The 21,749-nt window shown below is 44.3% G+C and overlaps 1 protein-coding gene and 1 long non-coding RNA gene across 5 annotated transcripts in view; one reads left to right on the top strand and one right to left on the bottom strand.

Annotated features, from left to right (window-relative positions):
* Positions 1-21,749, bottom strand: part of celsr3 (cadherin, EGF LAG seven-pass G-type receptor 3) — a 65,636-nt gene that overhangs the window by 32,891 nt on the left and 10,996 nt on the right. For 3 of the 4 annotated variants that reach the window (XM_057039971.1, XM_057039969.1, XM_057039973.1), the window contains exons 2-8: positions 14,833-15,176; positions 13,199-13,487; positions 5,484-5,706; positions 3,475-3,590; positions 3,294-3,382; positions 2,785-2,799; positions 2,352-2,509 (exon numbers count right to left, since the gene is read on the bottom strand). In XM_057039971.1, coding sequence (XP_056895951.1) covers positions 2,352-2,509; positions 2,785-2,799; positions 3,294-3,382; positions 3,475-3,590; positions 5,484-5,706; positions 13,199-13,487; positions 14,833-15,176 — 1,234 coding nt within the window. The remainder of the gene's footprint in view (positions 1-2,351; positions 2,510-2,784; positions 2,800-3,293; positions 3,383-3,474; positions 3,591-5,483; positions 5,707-13,198; positions 13,488-14,832; positions 15,177-21,749) is intronic. The other variant, XM_057039970.1, reaches the window with a different exon arrangement.
* On the top strand, positions 14,243-14,945 carry LOC130529602 (uncharacterized). Its single transcript, XR_008951621.1, has 3 exons — positions 14,243-14,447; positions 14,675-14,724; positions 14,808-14,945. It is a non-coding gene; the product is annotated as an uncharacterized LOC130529602 (long non-coding RNA).

Below are 21,749 nucleotides of genomic sequence, written 5' to 3'. Positions count from 1 at the left end.
AGGGTGAAATGGAGAGGCACCAATGTGAGAAAGGAAACACATTAAACAGGCATAAATAAATCAATCCAGAAATGAAGTGGTCTGCCCGAGGTAAATGTCAAAAGCAACAGGAATAACTGCAGATGCTGAAGAGAAATGAGATTCGAATGATTATGTTTAGTGGAACTGTGAGGAGGGGACGTGAGAAAATGAAAAGATGAGAGGGCCAATAAGACGGATGGAGAGACACAGGAGCAATCAGGTGATTAGCGACTCCAAATAACAGTCGGATCCATGACGGAGGAGGTAATGTTGGATGATGACAATAGAGGCAGAAAGGAGACCAGCAGTGTCAGGAGACAGATAACACAAGAGAAGGATAACAGCAAACATTTGGATGACGAGCGGCAGTAAATAGACAGAGGATGAGGAGGCTAATGTAGCTTACGTCAGCTTTTAGCCCAAATTATTCAACGTGCTGTGCTCAAAAATGCACCAAAAGGTGCCAGAGTCAAACAGGTGAATGATGATGTCCTAGCAAACATCAAGAGAGTGCTGAGGAGAGAACGACAAGAAGGAGGGCAATGTAACTGGAGGGAGAGCAGAGACGGTTTGAGCTTCATTCTCTGTCCTGCCTCTTTCATCTTTCTCTCAGCCACTCGTAGCACTCTCAGAACACCAGCTAACACGATTAGAGCGAGGCCGGACGCCTCCTTTCCTGCTCCTGTGGTGGAGTGTTGGAGCTGGGTGTAAACAGACAGGCAAACAGCACAAGAGGCTGCTAAACTTCGACAAGGTCGAGCACTTAAAAGCACTAACACGGATTAAAACCCTCAGTCTGGATGGTTTTGTAGTGCACGAGAGAGAGAGAGAGAGAGAGAGAGAGAGAGAGAGAGAGAGAGAGAGAGAGAGAGAGAGAGAGAGAGAGAGAGAGAGACATAGACATGAATGTTAACAACAGGCAAAATGAGCTGACAAGTAATAAGCCCATTAGGGAGAGGCAGACATGAAGGAGCATGAAGATGTCAGACAGTCAAGCCTCATTAAAGCCTCAGGTCCCTGCAGTCACCTCATCACCCACATCTGACATTCCCCAGAAATCCTTTCCAACCGCGCTGCCCTCAGTCAAGGTTCTGAAGATTACGCGGCTAAGTGTCTTACATTTTACTCTAAAACGCTGATCAATGCGGTGGCCTGCTGAAATCATGCTGGGAATTGTGGAATGGAGCATTTAAAAGAATTTAACCGGAGCCGGACGGTTTGGGCTCGTTAAGCCGTCTTTATCGGTCCTGCTGATTAGAACACGCACAAGGCCACACAAGGAGCCAGAGAGAAAGTTATCCATCCATCCATCCATCCATCCATCCATCCATCCATCCATCCATCCACCATCCCATCCATCCATCCATCCATAATCCATCCATCCATCCATCATCCATCCATCCATCCATCCATCCATCCATCCGTTTGTCTGTCCACTCGTCATCCATCCACTCATCCACTCATCCATCCATCATCCATCCATCCATCATCCATCCATCCATCCATCCATCCCCATCCATCATCATCCATCCACCCATCCATCCATCCATCCATCCATCCATCCATCCATCCACTCATCCATCCATCCACTCATCCATCCACTCATCCATCCATCCATCCATCCATCCATCCATCCATCCATCCTTGTGGCCCCTCCACCTGGCATATTTCAGGACTTACACAACAGATTTGAGTTATAATTCCAGAGAATGGCCATTGTCGTGCTGACGGGCCATCATATACTGCACATACGTGAGTCCCTGTCATGAGTCTCATTCTTAATCTTAATCTTCATAATCTCATACACGGTGCTGCATTCAGGCAGCGGGTGAGCTGCAAATCCTTCCTACCAGATCAAAGAACTGCTCAACACTCAGCTCAAGCATGATGACAATGTTCTGCCACAAGCTCAAGACGGGACAGTTTATAGTACAACATTAATCGCACGTGTGAGGGATCTGTACCTGCGACCACAATTTCAATGGATGGATTTTATATCTTTATTTCCTTTCTTCTCCTATTTATATCTCTCTTTGCACCCAACTGTAAGCCGATGGGTCCCGCCATGAGAGCGGGGTTCTCCTCCAGGTTTCCTCCTGTTAAAGAAAGCGTTCCTTTGCCCCCAATGCCTTGCTGTTTGCTGTTTTGGGTCTGTAAAGTGACTGAGTCACCAATTGTCACTGATTCTGAATAAGATAAGCAGCATTTTATCCCCGCAGACTTTCAGCGACAGTTTCACAGTCGGATTTTCCGGTGAAGATGTCAAGCGTCTTTGACAGACAACGTGGACGACAGTGGAGGAAAGGTGATGACAGAGAAGATAAACTCACTTCTTGCTGCTGGTCTGCTTGCCCTGTGCGGCGCAGCTGTAATTTCCCAGCTGTGTACTGAAGCGGAGCGACAGGGCCGCATCGCAGTCATCTACGCTCACCACGGCAATCTTTTCATCAGACGGACCCTGGGCCTCGCCACCGATGCTGCGCTTCGGCTAGACGTAAACACACGATACGATTAAATCAAGGATTACCGGGAAGCTGAATATTTCATTACATGCAAGACTTTAGAGGTCAGATAACTGTAGGTATACAATAAATCACACAAAATATTATTGTGTTAGAAGGGAAGGGAAACATTAGTACCACAAGACACACAGAAATGATAACGGATGGGTAATTAATAAAATTGGAAGCGGCATCAGGGGAGAAAGGGACACAAAGAAATAAAGGTGGACGTATTTGTGCTCAGACACACCCTCATACTCACATAGCGTGTGCTTGGCTGAAGAGAATGAAAGAACATGATGAAAATTAAAGATGTACAGTGAGTATGCATAAATAAAATGGCGAGAAATAAACGCCCCCCCCCCCCCTCCCTCAGAACAGTGGACGCAGTCAAAGCTCAAATCACATATTTAACTATTTAAACTTGTAAAAGAACAACAAAGATCATTTGGATGAAAGACACTAAAAATGGATCCAGCTCGGTGTCACTACATTGCCTTCTTCCTTCACATATGTATAGGTTTTAATTCTAATGCCAATTACCCCTGCAAGGGCCAGGGGGCTTTTGCACGTGTGTTTTACTGGCTGGGGTGTGAGCCACTATTGCACCTTGAAATGAAGTGCAGTTCTAATAAACAACAGCGATGTGCTTTTTAGGCTGTCAATTAGCAAAGTGGTCGGTTTCATGGCATCAAAACATGGCTCAAATGGAGAAATGAGACTGTACATGTAAATGGCTGAGAACACACTCAAAATGATACCTAAGCCCACCTTGTTGTAGTAGTGAATGTGAACAGTATGCCAGTTCCCATCACTCACACCGCCAGGCTGGAAGGGAGTCACCTGAGTCGACGATTCACCTGTACCCACAAGGTCAGACAGTCAAACGCAAGGCAGCACGACTTAAATAATTAACAAAGATTTTATTTGATTAGTGAAACACTCCACGTACCTGTGGAATATTTAAGCACCACTTGTCCTTCTTGGATCTCCAAGGCGATGAAGTCGTGCTTCTCATTAAAGCGTCCATTATAGAAGAGAAGACCGCTGTTCTCCAAAGTGGTAAATCTAACGTGAACACGGAAATGCACGTTCAGAACCGAAAAGAGGAAATTCAGCACTTATAATAATCTATTGGCAAAAGCTGTTAGCATAGTGGAACAGAAGTGGAGCACAGCAGATATGGATGCAGATTTCTGCCGTCCCTGCGGCTGCTTGGAGTCCTACAATAGTCACGTTTCCACAGTGAGGCCGGGGGGGGGACGTGATGAGGCCAAGACCGCCATGTTAACACGACCTGATCAAAAGCACAGCTTGTTTGTGCGACTCTGTGGCATAGACAACAAATCTGTTTTCCTGGCAACGTGATGCAGGGCAAAAAAACACTGCAAAAAAGAACACTAAACGTTTTGGAAACACAATGGCCGACCATGTGTGACTGCAGTCCAGTTATTTAAAAAGTAGCTCATATTACCAAATTTGTTCTCTTATCATGGTTTAAACAAAGTGGAAGCTATCTGTCAGGTGTGATGTCATCTCTCCAAGCCAATTCAAATGCCGTACGGCTCACACGTCTGATGGAGCTGGTTCAATTAGGATGTTTTATGTCTGTTTTAAAGGCAGCTAGCCTCTTGAAAGCAGCTCCTTAAGCCTGTTCCAGCTACACATACAGAGCAGCTGTCGCAACACGACCTGGATCTGGACCAGGTTTTTACATGAGGGACTGGCTCTTTATTGTAAGAGCCTTCACATCAGAGTTTCAACTACAAATACATCAGCAATAGCTTCAGGGGAGGAAGATGAAAAACAAACATCTTTTTACAGCGTGGGGAATGGGGATAATGTTCTGGGAGAAGGTGAGCGACGTGAATAATGATTAGCTCGGCTCTGATGTGAAAATTGGGACAAAGAGAGTAGCTGGCAGCCAACTCGATACTAAATAAAACATCAATATCAGGGGACAGATGCTGACAAAGTGTGTGTGGCTGGAGATGTCTGGAGATTGATGCAACAGTTTCGGGGTGACGACAGGAGCTATGAATAACAGCAATTAGACATGAAGAACGTCACAGTTTCTCTGCTGCAGTTTTGGAATTTTAACGATGGCATGTCACAACCTGCTGCCACCTTGTGTTGCCAGGAGAAGCCAAACTATCCCACAAATCCTCCCCGGTGCTCCGATGGTGACTCGGCGTCATTACCTCGGGCAATTAATCGATTAAATGAACTGCACGTGATGTCTGTAATGCACCGGGATGGCCCACGGCACTTTATGGCGACTACACCAGCCTAGCAACAACCCCAATGTCACCTTAGCAACGATCATGAGATGACATCACCTGTGGCAACCAACCCATATTTCTTCCTGGTCACTCTTTGAGGTCCAGATTAGCTACAGGCAACGCTGGGAGCGTTCGGAGGCAGGAGACAAACATAAAATCAATTCAATCAAGTAAAAAAAAGCAACCCAAAAACTAAATCTGAGGTGATACAGCTGTTCAGGTAAAACAGCCAGGCTTTTAGTGCCAGTTAACATAAGAAAACCTTGCAAAAGCATAATTTCAGCAGAGCAAAGCTGCATTCAAGCCTCAACATGAGTGAACAGGCTGACGAACATCCACGCAGGTGTCGTATCCCTCAGAGCCAACACAGCCCTGAACATCTGCTGATCCAGGTCAGACCTTAAAGGGTTAAAGCAGGGGTGATTTAAAAGGATGTGAGATAAGAAGAAAAGATAAGTGGAAGGGCAGAGAGCAAATGTTACTGAACCCGCTACGCCCACAGATGAAAGAGGAGACAGAGCCCAAAAAGAGGCAGCGCAGAAACGGCGGCATCGATCGCTGAGACCGAGATGAAATAACTAGATTAAAGCAAAGATGAGAGAGAAAATGGAGAAGGGACGAGCTGCAGTTACAGATCAGGGGATGAGGACACGAGGACGCAGCAGAGAAATCCACTCACGTTAATGAGATGGTCAGGTGGAATCTCTGTCGCAGCCCGCGGAACATGGCGAAGGACTTTGGCGGGAAGGACCGGGCCGTAACGGTGCAGTACGGGGGCTCGTAATCCCCTGACGGGCACTCGCAGCGGAACCCCCCTCCGGAGAGCTCAGAGCAGTTCCCTCCGTTGCGGCACACACCTGGAACACACCCGCCCTGTCGACGGTCAAACTCACAGCGATCCCCTGGGGGCGAAAGCAACAGGTTTTCATTAGTCGGGCAGATAAAATGATGGTCAAACAGGAATTGAACATCGCTCCGGGGGCCATATGTGTGTTTCTGCCGAGAGAAACCAGGGATGAAAAAAAGCTGACTGTTACATTGGAACAGTTTGGAAAACCAGACAACACAAACAAATCTGGGATGAGAATAAACTGGTTTGGCCGCCAGTCAGAGCGGCGCCCGTGTGAAGTGTCTCGGGAGGCAGAAACACCCACGCACCGCGCACAGATACACCGTCTCCGACATGAAAATGCACGTGGGAGGAGACAAAGTTATCCTCTGTTTTTCGGCTTTCCACCGTTTCCTTAAGCGCATTCAGACCCACACACTGTCTGGCGTTCAGCAGCTGCGCACTAAAGCCCATCATCATCATTATCGGAGGCGCTCCGGAATGCTGAGGTCGGAAGTTCGCCTTGAGTTAGACGGCTCCTGGAGGACCCTGTTCAGAACCTGCTGACGGCTCAGAACGCACACGTCAACGCAAGGCGGGTTATAAAAATATATATATATATATTTATAAGACAAGAAGGAAAATCCTAAAAATATTACTTTTGCTGGAGTTACCTTAACACACACACAGATCAATTGGCCCCAAACCCTCAAGGCGGCTGCGTTTCATCCTCTTCTCATTTTTGTTGGCACATTGTGCAGCTTTGAGATGCCAACGCACCTACCGGCAAAGTCTTCAAATGTTCACACACAAACACACATATACACACACATATAGAAGCCTTCACCATCTATCATGACCCTTTCAACACAGATGCTTTCAGACATGGACACACACAGTCAAAACAGAGCCTAACACATTGACCTGGGGCATATCATGATCTCATGCACACACACATATATATACGCGCACACGCACATTGAGTGAGTGAAACCTACATGCACACACAGGCTCAAACCTAGTAAAGAGGAGTAGGGACTTCCACAGGAGGCGTCTGAGCCACTTATATGAGCTACGAGCCAATGAATCGATATTAAATTAATCGATATTTCAACTCTAATCTGGTAGAATGAGCACAAACATGATAAAATGTGATTTATTTTTAGAAATACAAACTGAAGTTTTCTGTCTTCTGCATCTCCAACCAGGTTTTGTTTTGGTTTTCCTTTGACTACGACATGAATGTAACGTTTGATCACATATGTATGGATCAAGTTATGTGGTGATTAATCGGAACATTTCTTGTGAATGTCGCTTTATTAAAAATCGTGTTAGAAACTTATCGGAATGTGTATAACATTTCACTAGTAGCTCACATTTATCTTACCCCCCCCCATCCCCCCAGTATCTCCATATCTGCTCATTTTTCTTCTGCTGTTGTGCAAAAGTTCCATTTCAACAACTATCTCACTCAAATATACATTAGATATTAATTTGTCCATTCTCATTTTTATCTCTGCAGCTCCCCATGCGGCATCTCTTCCTTGTGTAGCTCCACGCTCTGTCAGGCCGCCTCACAAGCACACACACACACACAACACACCACACACACACAGAACACACACAGCCTCTGAGGCAGCTGCTGTCTATAGACAACGTACATATTTATTTAGATAAATATACAGCAGAAATTAAACTGGTTGCATTTAAATGAGGGGACAGTGTGCGTTTTGGATGATCTGTTCGTGTCAAAGCTGTTTAAAATTCACTGCAAGTTAATTTATGTACACTGGACTTGCTTTTGCCATCACACACACTGTGTTTAGATACTCCTGTCACTCGTTGCACCAACATGAAGCTCACACTGGTACCAACAAAAACCCCATCTCTATTTATAAAACACTTCTATATTGTTCATTTTCCCTTCGCTCCCTTTCTCCATCCCTCTCTCTCTTTACATCTGGCCATTTCTCTTTTTGTTTCCTCTTCTCCTCTTCCTCTTTGGTCGCTTTAATGCATTCACACCACCCCTTCATTCATGTGGATGTTTTATTCATCAAAGCCGGCATTATTCAACCAACCCCACGGCATCATCGTTTGCTCCGCTCCACCTCCCACTCCATCACGCCCCCCCCCCCCCCCTCCCCCAACACATGGTATGTCCCTGGAGGCCTATACACTCCCAGCTCCTCTGCCCCTCTCCTCCCTTTTACTGAGTCCTTGGAGGTCTCACTCCTACTCATATTTTGGTGCCCTTCTTTGAAACCTTACAGTACAGAGAAGGTATATACTGTATATATCCACACAGCTTGGCTCTTGGTGAAGTTAGGAAAAGTTCGGAAATATTGAGGGTTTGAGTACAAAAACAAAAGGGGTCGTTCATTAATGAAAGTCCCAGTATCAATCAATAAAACAGTGATGATGCTTAAAGACACGACAAGGTTTGACAATGCACCACCTCAGTTGGCTCCTTTCACTCTGCAGGACGAGCAGCAAAAACTCCTTAAGCTAAAGTATTCCGATCAAATGCTTTCAATTAATCATGACTGAAATTGTTTTGAGCAAGAATTTCAAGGGAAAGCTTAAAACATGAGACTTGAAACACCTTTCAGGGCACGTTGTGTTTGCATGCTAACAAACCTGTGGTCATGCATCACACATTCAAGGCAATTTAAACCATTTATGCATAAATATATCTAAATTGACAAGAGCAATGTGTCACAGGAAGAGCGTTGGAGTAGCTTTAATTGAGAAATATTAACATTAATATTTTTTGGCAGTAAACAAACACAGTGGCCTGAGGATGCACACGGCATTTATTTCTTAGCCTCATCCCATAAACATCGGTTTCCTCTCGCGCTGTTTAATGCATTTTCTTCATAAACTCACCATGTCTCGCCCCCCTCCTGTGCATGTTTTTATGTAACTTGCAAATTTGTAAATTATGTCCATTAGGCACGTTCATGACTGGGTTCCTTTTTTTTTTACCCTCAACAGCACCGCCAACCAACAAACCCACAATTTAAACATTGTCATTTTTCTGGCTGTTTAGTAATAACACACACGCACCCCGCACACAAGCATGCACGCACACACACACACACACACATGAAGGCAAACACATTCATTCCTTCTGCAACCTCAAATGTCACTGATGTCTGTTACTATTAATCATCCTCTAAAACTCATATTTAACCACCCAGGTTTTATCTAACACCCCCAAATCCTTAAACCTACTCCTCATTTGAGGGTTCATATTCAACGTTTTTGTTCCCATTTATCACATTTTCAATGTGTCTTTTCACCAGCCATTCTCCTCCAACTTTATCTCTTCAGCAGTATAATAATGCCATTGTCTTATTTCCATGGAAAGGGGATAGGCTGGCAGGGGGGGCGGGCGGGTGGGGGGGTCCTCTGACATTGTTCACTTCAATTCCTGCACACTGTCTTAATATCTCCAAATGGAATTTTCCTTTGTCTCAATTTTTATTCTCCAAATGTGCTTTAAGGGTTGCTGTCTCCAAAATTACATAATCTGTATTCATTTTTGCAGTTAAATGTCTGATTCTTCATCTTTTTATACGCTCCATAATAAAAGCCCATCATCTAAATCCATCTTAATTAGCTTTGCTATCCAGTGTGAATGTGGTCGTCTCATAAGTCAGAAATTCCGCATCTCTATTCCGAAGCCAGGCCTCCACACAGCACGCGCGCACGCCTCAATCACATCCAATACGTCAAAAGGGCAAAACAACGAATGGGTGGGGATCCATTCATATTTGGACCGGAAGCAGATGCAGATAATGCCGTGTCAGCGTTTCTTCTCCACTGCTAACTCAGATGTTCATTGTGAGGTTGGTGGTTTGATTAGTCCACTGGGGAATTACCTGAATTACCATCTAAAATCAATAACTCAATAACTGCATCCTATTTGTATACTACCAGACACTGGGAATTTTCTTTTCTAAATTTTGGAACCATCCAATTCTATTTCTTGATTTCTTCTCCAGCTTTCCTTTCTCAAATATCTGCATCGCAAATCTCATCTGAAGTTTTGGGCTCTCCTCCCACTGCGATACCTTCCACTCCTCCAAACAACAGGACTAATTCTCTGATAAACTCACCTAATCTCAACTACAGGCTAACTGCCTTGGTGTGTGATCTACTGATGCGGATCCTTATATCGCATCTGAAACTAATCTAAATCCACCTCCCGCTTTTCTTTGCTGTGTCTGTGATTCTCGGTAACTTGAAATGATTTGGTTTGCACTGTAGCGCCCCTCTCCCTTTGCTATCTCTGCCACGGATCTCTCGGCTCTCGCCGGCGTAACGTGTATTCCTCCGTATCACTTTTGCGCTCTTTCCCTTTCTGGAAGAACAATCGGTTATCTTGGAGCGGTTGTTTTCATCTGTAAACTCAGAGGTAACGTGTATTTTACTATAAGGTTCACAAACTCAATACAAATCCAAACCCTTCATGTTTGTCTGTACTAAAGGCTCAAAAATAACCCTGGAATTTAAAAATTGTAGTTTAACCACGTAGCAACAGGGAAGATTTTTTTGGGTATATAATCAATTGATGGATTCAAAAGCGTATATATGATATACAGAACAAAGCTCCTTCTGAATCCTGTGCTAAACATTGGTAATGTATGCAAGTATAGACTATCCCACACATCAACTATGGGGAGGGATTATTAACTTGGGTGCTATTTTCAGATCATTTTCTTGATTTGTGCCAGTAACTGACCCATTCAGGTCTCAGTGGAGTTTAGAATTTGACAAGTGAACAATGAGAATGGTGCCTAAACCGTGTATGTGCAGTCTCTGATTGAAGCCTTACACTGATTGACAACTTTAAGCCTAATTATCCCTCTGGTGACATTTACACATGCACAGACATGAGGAACAAGAATTTTTACGGTAACGAATTCATCCTATAAATGTGGAAGAGGGCTGAAGTGTGACCTCTCCTATTTAATGTGGAACTTGTGCCATTATTTAAGCACGCAAGTCCTGGGGGTCACTGCAATGTCCTTTAATACGGCACAGTCCTGGTTTCACCTGTGGCGTTAAACACTGACCTCTGCGAATTTCTTACATTTCAAATGCAAAATATGATCATTATACTGGCAATGACAAAGTTGGTGTGGTGAGTACGGCAGAAAGGGAAAAGGCTGTGGGAAAGATAAAATCTTTTTATTTCATACTAAATGAACACCATACGACCCCATCAGATGTAATAGTCTTCACACGCAACGCTATCATCTCGCCATGCATATTATTAGCCTTTATCTGCAGCAGGGTTCAATCTGCTGTAGAGAGCTCATCTAAACTCTTCTCACAGAGTCAGACTTGAATTATTTGAGGTCTAATATGGAGTTTAGAGAAAGGTCATTGAGGTTGCTCCAGTTGTTGACATCTAGGAAGTCTTTTCATCCGTCTGGTCCCATAATTGAACATAATCCCACTCTCTCAGCATCACACAGGTGACCTTGCAGGTCTCCTCTAGTGTCCATCATCTGTGTTATCACGTGTGTCAGTCCTGCCTGCGTACAGACCAATTTAATGGCTTAAGATTATTATTATGTTAAAATATGAATTTTCTGAATATAATGTAGTATATACCAGCCGGTGCTGCACATCAAATGTAGGAGGAATCACACACACACACACACACACACACACACACACACACACACACACACATAAACACGTTCCAGGTTTTTGGCTGTTCTCATTGTGTTTTCAGGGTACAGCGGTTCTAAGCCAGAAAGAGGCTGTAGCAGGGGGTCGGATAAACGCAGGTCAGGTAGGATAATTAAAGACAAACAAATGAGGGAGAGAGCGTTAACTTGCTGAGGAGATGTTTGGGGATTTCTGTGCGTTGCAAAATCATTTCATCCCAGTTGATCCTTTCTCCTCCTCTTCCTCCCTACCCCCAGCCCCGGGCCATGTCAAGACATCTGACGCCTACACCGTGAAAGCGGAACACCCGGTCCAACGCCAATTCGTCTGATTTCCCCTTAACCTCTTATCCCCTCTTCTCAGATGTCTCTCATTCCATTTGCCCCGTAGCTGTGATTCTACCTTCTACCTCCTCCTTCTAGAACTCATCCGCCTCCCTCATCTGCGATAATGCTGTCACACACGTCTCATTTCCTTCATCGCTCACACCCTTACGTTTGCACTATTTGAACCATCTCACACAGTTTTCATTTCTTCTTCGGAGTTTCATCTAATCCCATCAATCCCGGCAAGCTTGCAGGTTCTTTGCATGTTGCCAGAGTGCTCCAGTGCAATCTACCGCATGGCGTCTATTCTGAGATAGATCCAAGATCCAAGATCCAAGAAATAAACGCCAACAGAGGAATCTGCTATCCATCTCTGAGCTTTAGACGGAACCTTTGCGCAGCTTCTTTTTAAACTTTGAGAGACTTTTTCCCCTTTCCTCCTTCATGCTCCCTATTTCCGCCTTTGCCAGCTGTCTCCGATTGAATCTGTCTTTCCGTCTCTTTCTTGCTGTCATACGCCATTTTCTGCCTTTATTTTCCTCCCACTCGCTCTGTTTCTTCCTACCTTCAAGTTTCTCCTCTTCCTACTTCTATCGTTATCTCTGTCTGCCTCAGTGGGAGTTCAGAAAACGCTCCGTCTCTCTCATGTACGAAAAGTGTAGCTTCACTTCCCCTGCTCTGCTTTATGTCACTATAAAAGGCAACAAGAAGTAACCCCCAGTCACACACACACACACACACACACAGTGATATCTATGGTATCTATACTCGCTAGCATCCACCCAGCATCTTCAAAACCAATGCAGCACCACGTAGGGGCACAAAAAAAGAGAAAACCAAATTAGTCCAGAGAATTGGGAAAGGTACAAAGGAATGAGAATGAACAAATTAGTGTGTGTGTGTGTGTGTGTGTGTGTGTGTGTGTGTGTGTGTGTGTGTGTGTGTGTGTGTGTGTGTGTGTGGATGTGTGTGTGTCTGTGTGTGTGAGAGACTAAACAACAGGTAGAGAGCTGAAGAGGAGGAATCTCTCCCGTGAGGCGACGAGCGTGAGTGTGGTTTCATGTTCTTCAACTCGACATGACAGATGAGTGAAAACCGAGCGGATCAAAAGAAAAGCCAGTCTGGGAGAACATGAACGACGGAACACAGTCAGGCTCGCTCTCCCCAACTGCAGCAACCCGCAGACGCAGCTCCTCCAAGTCTTTTTCTCAATGGCGCCATTTATCACGCCGTTGTCGTTTCCCATCAAATTTGTCATCAAGAATGATTGATCTGCAGGGGAGCGGAGGGTTCTCGGTTCAAGTCCTATTGAGGACAAAACATGGCAGGTGTTCTGGTAGCAGGGGAAGGTGCCAGAACACCAGCAGAACACTGCCGAGGTACCCTTGAGCAAGCTGCCAAACCCGGTGGTGCAAAAAGTCCTTATCAACCTTCATTGACTGATGCAGCTGAAGCTTGATACAAATGTGTTTTCTCGAGGTGTCCATGCTGACCATGCGGTAAAATAAAGCCCACATGTAAATCACAGGTCACACTTCCATCTCTGCTCACCTGTGTAGTCTTCACGGCAGATACAGGTGAACCCTCCCTCTCTGGGAACGCACACGCCACCATTCAGACAGGGGTTGGAGTAGCACAGGTTGATCTCCGTCTCGCAGTAATCGCCCGTGAAGCCAACCGGGCAGCGGCAGCGAAGGCCCGCGATGGGGTGGATGGGACGGAACAAAATGGAGGGCGAGGAAATGAAGGGGGCGGAGCTGTTGAAGCGCAGCACCGAGACGCACTTCATGTAGTTCTTGCACGGCTCTCGGAGACACACGTTGTCATCGAATGGGAGAACCTGCAGGGATGGGAGAGAGCATAGGACGCAATGCAAAGATTGTCCTGAAAACACAAAAAACTAAAGATGATACAATAGGAGCTGAAAACAGCAAGGACATATAAGGGATCTTTTTTTAGTACCACAGCACTGACAAAATCAAAGCCAACATGGCAAAATTGCTTATTAATGGATTTTCAAGTTGATAAATTAATAATTACTTAAATCCTCCATTGTAAATTTAGATGTGTTAAGCTTTGTGTGATACGTCAAGATGCTCATCACCTTCAGACTCCTGCGTTTAGTTAGATTAGGTAGTAAATTATGTAATGTTAATGTGAGAGATAAACATAGGAGCCCTAAAATACCAGTAACTGAAACGTGAAATATGTTCGTACAGCAACAGTTCTAGAACTAACATTTAACTAACGGAACGTTTCATATCATGGAACGCAGGTGCTGAACTCGGCACTACGCCACTCCCACCTGAACACACGTCACGCAGGTCCGTGCGTACCTGCCTCTACTCTAGCTACATTTACCTTGAGTTATTGCCCATTTATGCTTTACTTCCTCACCGCACCTCCAGCTGTTTCGCAAACTATAATATTGATGATTGATGTCAGAGCAGGTGGATAAAACAGAATTTCCGCCTTTTTCTGCTTTAACCACGCCCACTCGACATTTCTGACCAATCGCACACGGATTTAGATAATGTATATATGTCAGTGGGATAAAGCCGTCCGTGCGCGTGCTGTTGATGTTAAGAACAGAAATCTCTGAGATTTTCTGCCACTGGCTTGTTTAATAAAACCATTTTTTTAAAAACCCTTTTCTAAATGTATTATTTAGCCGCAAAGGTCATGATATAAGGTGCCGATGCCGGATTATATCATCTTAAAAATATATTTAAGGTGTATATTTATCAACCGCAACATCTCTCAGGCTCTGCTATGCAACGAACGTGCGTGCTGTATCCAGGTGTGTATTGTTTTTAAGCATGAGCAGATTTACTGGCCATATCAGTGATCTGCTGCACAAAGGCATATGGCTGCACCACCGCAGCATCTGTTTTGTATCATTATCAGTTTACATGCAGCATGCTTCATTGACAGTGGGAGCAAAATGTGTCTTACTATATTTTAATCCCAGCTGCTGCATATATGAATATGTAAACATGTAACTGATTTTTTTTTTCTTGGATCCAGTGCGTGTTGGTATGATGGGAGTTTAAGTGACATTTGTAAAACCAAAAAAGGTGATGTAAAATTCATGATGGACGGGATATAAATAATGTAGATTATCACATTCACAATGCTAAAAACATTTTTCTTTTGTCAGTTCCATTACGTAATTGAGAACTGACCTCCATCTGGGTCAGTGACGTCAGCCTCGGCCTGTTTAGGTACAGCTGCTCCTCCAGGGCCTCAGACGGGAAGAAATGCCCGCCCGGCAAAGCGGCAGAGAAGCTGACATTCAAGATCCTCCCCGGCGCTGCATCCAGGTCGGGCTGGATGTTGAAGATGAAAACATCTTCGACAGGCACTGAGAGCACCGCCGACACGCCCTCCAGGAAGTTGCCCAGCAGCGGGGACAGGAAATGCTCCTGGGACATGTTCTGGAGACGGACGGTGACACTGCTGCCCAGCATGTCCTCGGTGATGATGAGGACGCGGAGAATGCACTGGGCAGAAATGCTGTGGATTCCATCTGGAAAATAAAACAAAAGTAAAATCAGCGGAGGAACGGCCGTTAAAAACAGAAATTTAGCAGCAAAACAACAAACACAAGACAAGTTCGTTCTATAGCTGGCATGTCGGGAGCAAACACGCAGACGTGCAGGCCTTTACGAGGAGGCAATCTCTCAGAGAGTCCTCGAAAGATAACCCCGAAGCTCCCGGAATCATAAAAACAGAGTGACGGGCCAGCAAATACATGGGCAGAGGTGATCCGAAATTCAAGTGGCACGATGAAAAACTGAATGAGGAAAAGAAGGAATGTGACAGCGGCAGACGGAGGGTGACCGAGACTTAGGATGTGGACAAAATAAAGAGGCAACAGAGCGTGAAGGAGAGCAAAACCTGGCAAAAATATCAGAAGACAGAGGCAGCACCCCAGGACCAATGCTATGAAATAAACACAAATAGAGCACGATGGAAACTCAAGTTATGAGTGGTTTTTCCTTTTATTTAGCTGGCTGATGGAATAAATGAGGCGCTGAACTGATAAATCTGCTGGAAACTAGTTTGTAACTGGTTTGTAACTTAGCAATAAGCTGCTGATTTCCTCCTAACAAAAACAACGGCTAGCCGGAAAACACTTGCCCTATCATTTCAGCTCGAAAAGACAGAATTAGGACAAAATCCCAAATCAAAGACAAAAAACCTAAAAAAAAAAACAATCAAAAAGTCAAAGAACAAAATCAACTTCATTTAGGTAAAGAATGTGGAGAAAGAGGGTGGATGTTTGGGAGGGCAGCTGGTTTGATCACACACACGCACACACGCACACACACGCACACACACACTCTGCATCTAAAGCTTTATTCATGTATTCCTCTGATCATAGTGCAGCAGTAATTGATGCTGATCTGCTGCTGTTGTTGAAAGGCGACCTGGGCGTCACTGTTGGAAGCACAGTGTCACACTCATAAACCGTATTTAATAGAATTCTATCCACATTTGTGATAAATTCCATTCTAAATTCTCCAACGGGGCCAATCATGCTGAACACGTGCGCCGAAAATAACACACAGGCTTCTGGGGTGACAGCGACTATATAATACGTGCACATCTGTCACTATAAATAACAGGAAACGTATTTTCTTTGCAAGGCTGCTTTTCTGCTGTTCCTCTGGGTGTCCCATGAGAGACAGCAGTTCCCTATTTGTTAACTTTATAAATAATCACAGGTATTTGAGGTTGTTTTCTGTTCGCTGTGACAGTTTTTTCTTTCTCCGTGATGATCCTCAGATGCATTTTTGCCCACCGGCAGCCACTGAATTCACTCTAAATGGTGCAATTATAACTCCTTATCCTTACCTTAGATTTAATAACATCATTATTTTTCTGGGACACCATCATAGATGTGAATCCCAGCTGTGTTAAAGATGATATATTTACTGTTTCATCTGAGCTAAACAGAAAATGAAATGAAATGAAAACCTGAGTTACTGTTAACGGAACAAGTTATTGGTACCAAATGATCATTGGATGAACAACAACAGCGATGAAAATGTTTGCTGCTTACAGGAAATTCATGGAACAATAGAAGAGATGAATGCCATCTAATCAACTCCACCCAAGGGAAGCAAACTCTGAGAAAGAAATCTCCCCATTTAACTTCAAAACACTCTTATAGGGGGTCAGAAATCATAACAATTGTAGCAAATCAGAGCCCTGCGGGAGCCAGCAGGTCTTGACAAGTGTTAGCTGTTGAAATGAATGAAATTAATACATTTTCTCTCTTGATCTAAAAGGATTTTATTTGAAATAACATTTCTGATAAAAAGACTTCTCAAGGATTCAGGATTGGAGCACACAGGAGAAGTCTAAGTCAGCAATGAAGCATTTCCACACACTGGAAATCGATTATTTTGGATGTTTACAAATGTGAAGCCTTTACATCCCGTTACTGATTGGAATTCTAAATCTTGGGACACCTCATCTTCCTGGGTAGTGATTGGAATTCCTGTGGAAGCATGTGTAACACCTAAGACTGATCTTGTGACTTCCTAGTAGCCTGAAAGTCTTCACTGGTGCGTGGCCCTCTTCTTCTTGCCCCTTTACTTTAGCGTGCATGGAAACAATAAAATATTCATACTATTCCAACTCAAAACCCCACAAATGGAGTGTTATTTTGGCATCTTTACCACAGCGGGAAAACAAAGCACTTTGTCCGATAACAAATAGAAGACGCTTTCACAGCTCCTGCGGGCTTCGCGCAAACAGTTTCCCCTTCCTGTGTCCACACTTCAAAAAGGGGGAGGAAAGCTGGAGGCTAGCGTGCATAAAGCCTCCTAGAATAAACATGGAGATCTGGAATCATTGGTCCCGCGGATGCGTGAACATCGGAGCACAGTAAGAGCGTCGGCCCGGCCTCCTATCAGCGCTGCAGCTCTAAGATGCTTTGTGGCATACGGAGTCCCCCGAGTTTCAAAGGGTTGAGGGAGTTCAGAGCTATCTCCCTGCACCAGGTAGCCTGACTAATAGCACTCATAGCTTTTTGAATGTCAAAGCACCCCCAAGCCCGCTTCCTGGAAATCCAGACGGAAATAGTCTGCAAAGTAGTCCACAATAGAGGTCTTACATGTGGAGCTGCAACCCTCCCAGAAACACGTTAAATAAAAACTTTTTTTTTCATAATAGGCAGGAGGAGGAATATCATGGGTCCCAGGTTTAAGGTGCTTTCTTTGACTGGAGAACAGCCACAAAGGAAAAGGATGGTTGAAGCTCTGGCTCAAGGAAAGATCACATTTTCATCTATGTTTTGTACAAAAAGTCCTTTAAATTAGTCAAATAACCTTGAAAATAATTCAAAGGGCATTTACGGGAGTAATTTACGAGTTAAAAATGTTGCAGACATGCGCGCAAAATTTGTCTTTCTCATTGTAGAAGATTAAAACAACCGCAATCGAATAAAGAGCGCATCATATGTGAAAATATCTCATTTCGTCTTCATTAATCAATTTTGACGGTGATGTTTGAGCTCACGATGCTGAGATTTGGAACTAGTACTCTCAACATACTGCTGCAGTATTATTTTACGGTGGGTCTGCCCAACAGTGCAGCTCACAATAATTCCAAAATGTACCAGTAATGTCATTAATGAAACGGGGATCAAGCCAAAGCCGCCTTCAGTTGTGTTTGGTCAAGGAGAAATTGGTGAACTCTAGAGTGTTTGTAACAGTTAATTCCCAGATTAATAAATGTTTTTTTTTTTAGATGTTCCTTTAGTGGCTATAAAAAGGAATTTACAACTGTCATATTATCCAAGTTATTATTTTTCAGTTAGTACAAATTCCTTATAGCTTAAAACACAAGATGTTTTAAAGTGTCATTAAGATGCGATGCTTATTCACAGCGGGCCAGTCCTCAGCAAGGGCAGCCCACTGTAAACAAGCTATAAAGGCACCTTATTAGTATTCAGTACTGACACTGGAGTCTTGAAGAGCCATTTTGGGAAAAAAAGCGTACATAAATTAATTAGCGCATGAATTAGGAATGGTTATTCTCGTTACTTTAAGTGTGTTCTGAGCAGAAATTACATGACACTTATTCAGACCTGGACGTGTTTCCTGGTTGCACATGCCCTGGGTCAGGCCACGGCACTGGGCCGGGCTCTGCCCGCAGACGTAAAGATCTGGGATTAAAAGGGAAAGAAAATCCCAAAGGGAAGATATTACGACGAGCATGCAAAACCCTAAAACAGTCAAATTGGATTTGGCCTGCACAAAGCTGCCGCGCTCAAACACACAACACTCCGTCACGGTGCCCTCAGCCCATTCGCCCGCAGCCCCGTGCAGCAACAATCACATGGGTTTAAATCCCATTTCACAGAGTTGTCACGTCCTTTTGTCCGTCTCCCCTCTGCCTTCCGTCCTGGAAAAGTCCTTGTGAAACGGCTGAGCTGGTTGAATTCACTAAAAGCTGCATAACAAGAGCCTGACTCCATGTTTCCAGATGAGTAATTTACTCAAAGGTTGGGGGAAATAAATAAATAGGACGGCGGCTGAAACCCCGTTTGAAGTTTTTAATCTGGCCCACAAAAGACCGTCTGATGTACAGTCACCTAAAAGTAATGAACTCCCCGAGAGAGAGCGAGAATATGAACAGCTACAGTGGGACGGGAAAATGAAGCTGCACCAGAGAGAAAAGGAGCAGAGCGCAGCCTGGTTTTCCCGGGAATGTAGAGCAGCGGCTGGAGTGGATAAACTACGCTAATTCTGACAGGAGGAGGCAGTACGGGCAACGTAAAGCATGTAGCTGCAGCAGAAGGAATAAAAGGTTAACGCTGGGAACACAGCAGGGCCCTGCACGTGTGCACGATAAACCAGGAAGACCCAACAACAGAAGTGCAGTTACGCCACAACATACCTGACAAATGTGTTTGAGCTTAGAGCTCAGAGTTTTTAAATAATGCCTATGAACAATACAACTAGATAATCTCCTGACACTTGTGAAAACACCTCAGTGTGAAGGTAAACATGACTTTGAGCATAACAGGATTATTTCTCCCAACTATGATGCTATTAATAACCACAGCATTGATGCGTGTGACACGCACACACAAACTATAGACATCGGTTGGCTGTTTCTTTAAAGCTCTGCCCCTGAGCTCTCTTTACGTTTAGTGCAAAGTAGAAAAGAGAATAAATATGAAACACACAAACATGAACACACACATACATGCTTTAGCCGCAAACAGATACTAGTCCTAATCGATCTAAACCATATAAACCAACTGTAACTTGTGCTGAACATTAAAAGCTCTCTCCTCTTTAAACCCCTTTCAAATTAAAACACACACACACACACACACACACACACCCTGTTTGTTGTACTTTTACACACATTCACAGTGTGACCTCTGTGACGTGTGAGCAGCTGTGCAGAGCAGCAGCCTCCATCCTCCATCTTGCATCTGTTGCTATCATCTGATGTTTTTTTCTAAAGTGCTCCATACGTAACAGAAAACAGGCGAAGATCTTTATAATCCAGGCATCAACCAATCTTTTCTGCCAAAAATGCCTTAAGAGCTATCTGAGGTGAGACCCCAATGTCCCTATTTGGGATAAATAAGTGTCCCTCAAAGCATGATGGGCGTGGGTTCTATTCAGCCTCTGGCCTTTCCTTGCACGTCCCCCCATGTCTGCTTCCATCCCAGAGTCCAAGCACATAAGTTAATAAAGTTCTGGGTTGTTTTTTTACACAAAAAAAGCAAAATGGAACAAAGCTGCCAGATCATCAAATAAACAGATGCTTTGGTCCTCAGGTGCTCTGCAGCTGACACACTGCCAGTGCATAGAGAGGCTTTTAAACCATCACACACACACACACACACACACACACACACACACACACGAGAATAAACAGTGTGTTTCATGAATATAAGCATTTCAGTGAGGAATGTTAACTAACTGTTACCAACAAACAGGAAATGTTGGGAATGGTGATATACAATGACGCCACGCTGGTTTCTGTGTACGAATCTTCTGATTGGACGAATCTTCTGATTGGAATGTTTTGGCCACTGTGCAGGTGAGTGTAAACGAATCAAACTCAAATTTCATGAGGGAAAAAGCAGGAGAGGAGCCTCGCTGTTTGGGTACCTGCATCAGTGGGGCTGCCTGCCGTGTCGGCGCCGCTCACAGGTTGCGGACGTATTTTGATTGAACACAGAACACGAGACTAAAATCAAAGCTTCCCTGTTTTGACTCGAGATCATCACAACGTTCAGCCTTCAGCGGATAAGGGGGGAAAAAACAACCTTTTGAAAGAATTAACTGTACATACCTCAATTCCTTTACCCCTGTTATTATTTGTGAAAGCTGAATCTCTGATCTCTCTGATCTAATGATTAATTCCGCCTGTTGAAACAGCACCGAGGCAGCTTATTGACAAACAAATTTCAGAGGAACTCATTTCAAACACCGATAACGTCACAGCAAGTGAGCAGTGGAGCAGAGAAGCTCGCAACCACAAAGATCTCGACGCAAAGATGGCTGCTGAATGGCTTGATAATTGAAACATCAACTACACTACATGGTTGGCTTGATGTGCACGTGCATGTGCATGCGACAGCGTAGTCCAGTTCAGCCTTCTCATGCAACAGCACCATGAGAGTGACAATCCCCATCACGACTCTGGCAGAAGGCAGCAACACCAAACAGGTACCATTTGCGGTGGAAACGGCGGTTTCCAAAAAGCGAGAAGAGCCGCGGCGAGGACAGGAAGTTCTCTGCGGTGGGAACAGCGCCGCTCTTTCCTTGAACTTTTTCCCAGCATATTTTAAAGTTGGCTTGTGCTAAAACTCCGAGTGTTGCCCCACTTGAACGCTTGATGCGAGCGTTCCCCGAGTGTTGCATTCATTATGCAGGCTGGTTCTGACACCACATCCAGCCTGCATAATGCAACACAGTTTTAATGTACAGCATGTTGTGTCGCCCTCCTTCAAACACGTGCTGCGGCAACTTTGGAGTACTAATTATCCGGTTTTAACCAGCAACTGGATTTTCTGTTTCACAAGTGTTTTAGCCAAACATGAACAAGGGTACAAAACATT

Source organism: Takifugu flavidus, chromosome 8, assembly GCF_003711565.1.
Source record: "Takifugu flavidus isolate HTHZ2018 chromosome 8, ASM371156v2, whole genome shotgun sequence".
NCBI classification, from domain to species: domain Eukaryota; kingdom Metazoa; phylum Chordata; class Actinopteri; order Tetraodontiformes; family Tetraodontidae; genus Takifugu; species Takifugu flavidus.
This window is presented reverse-complemented; position numbering and strand designations above follow the sequence as displayed.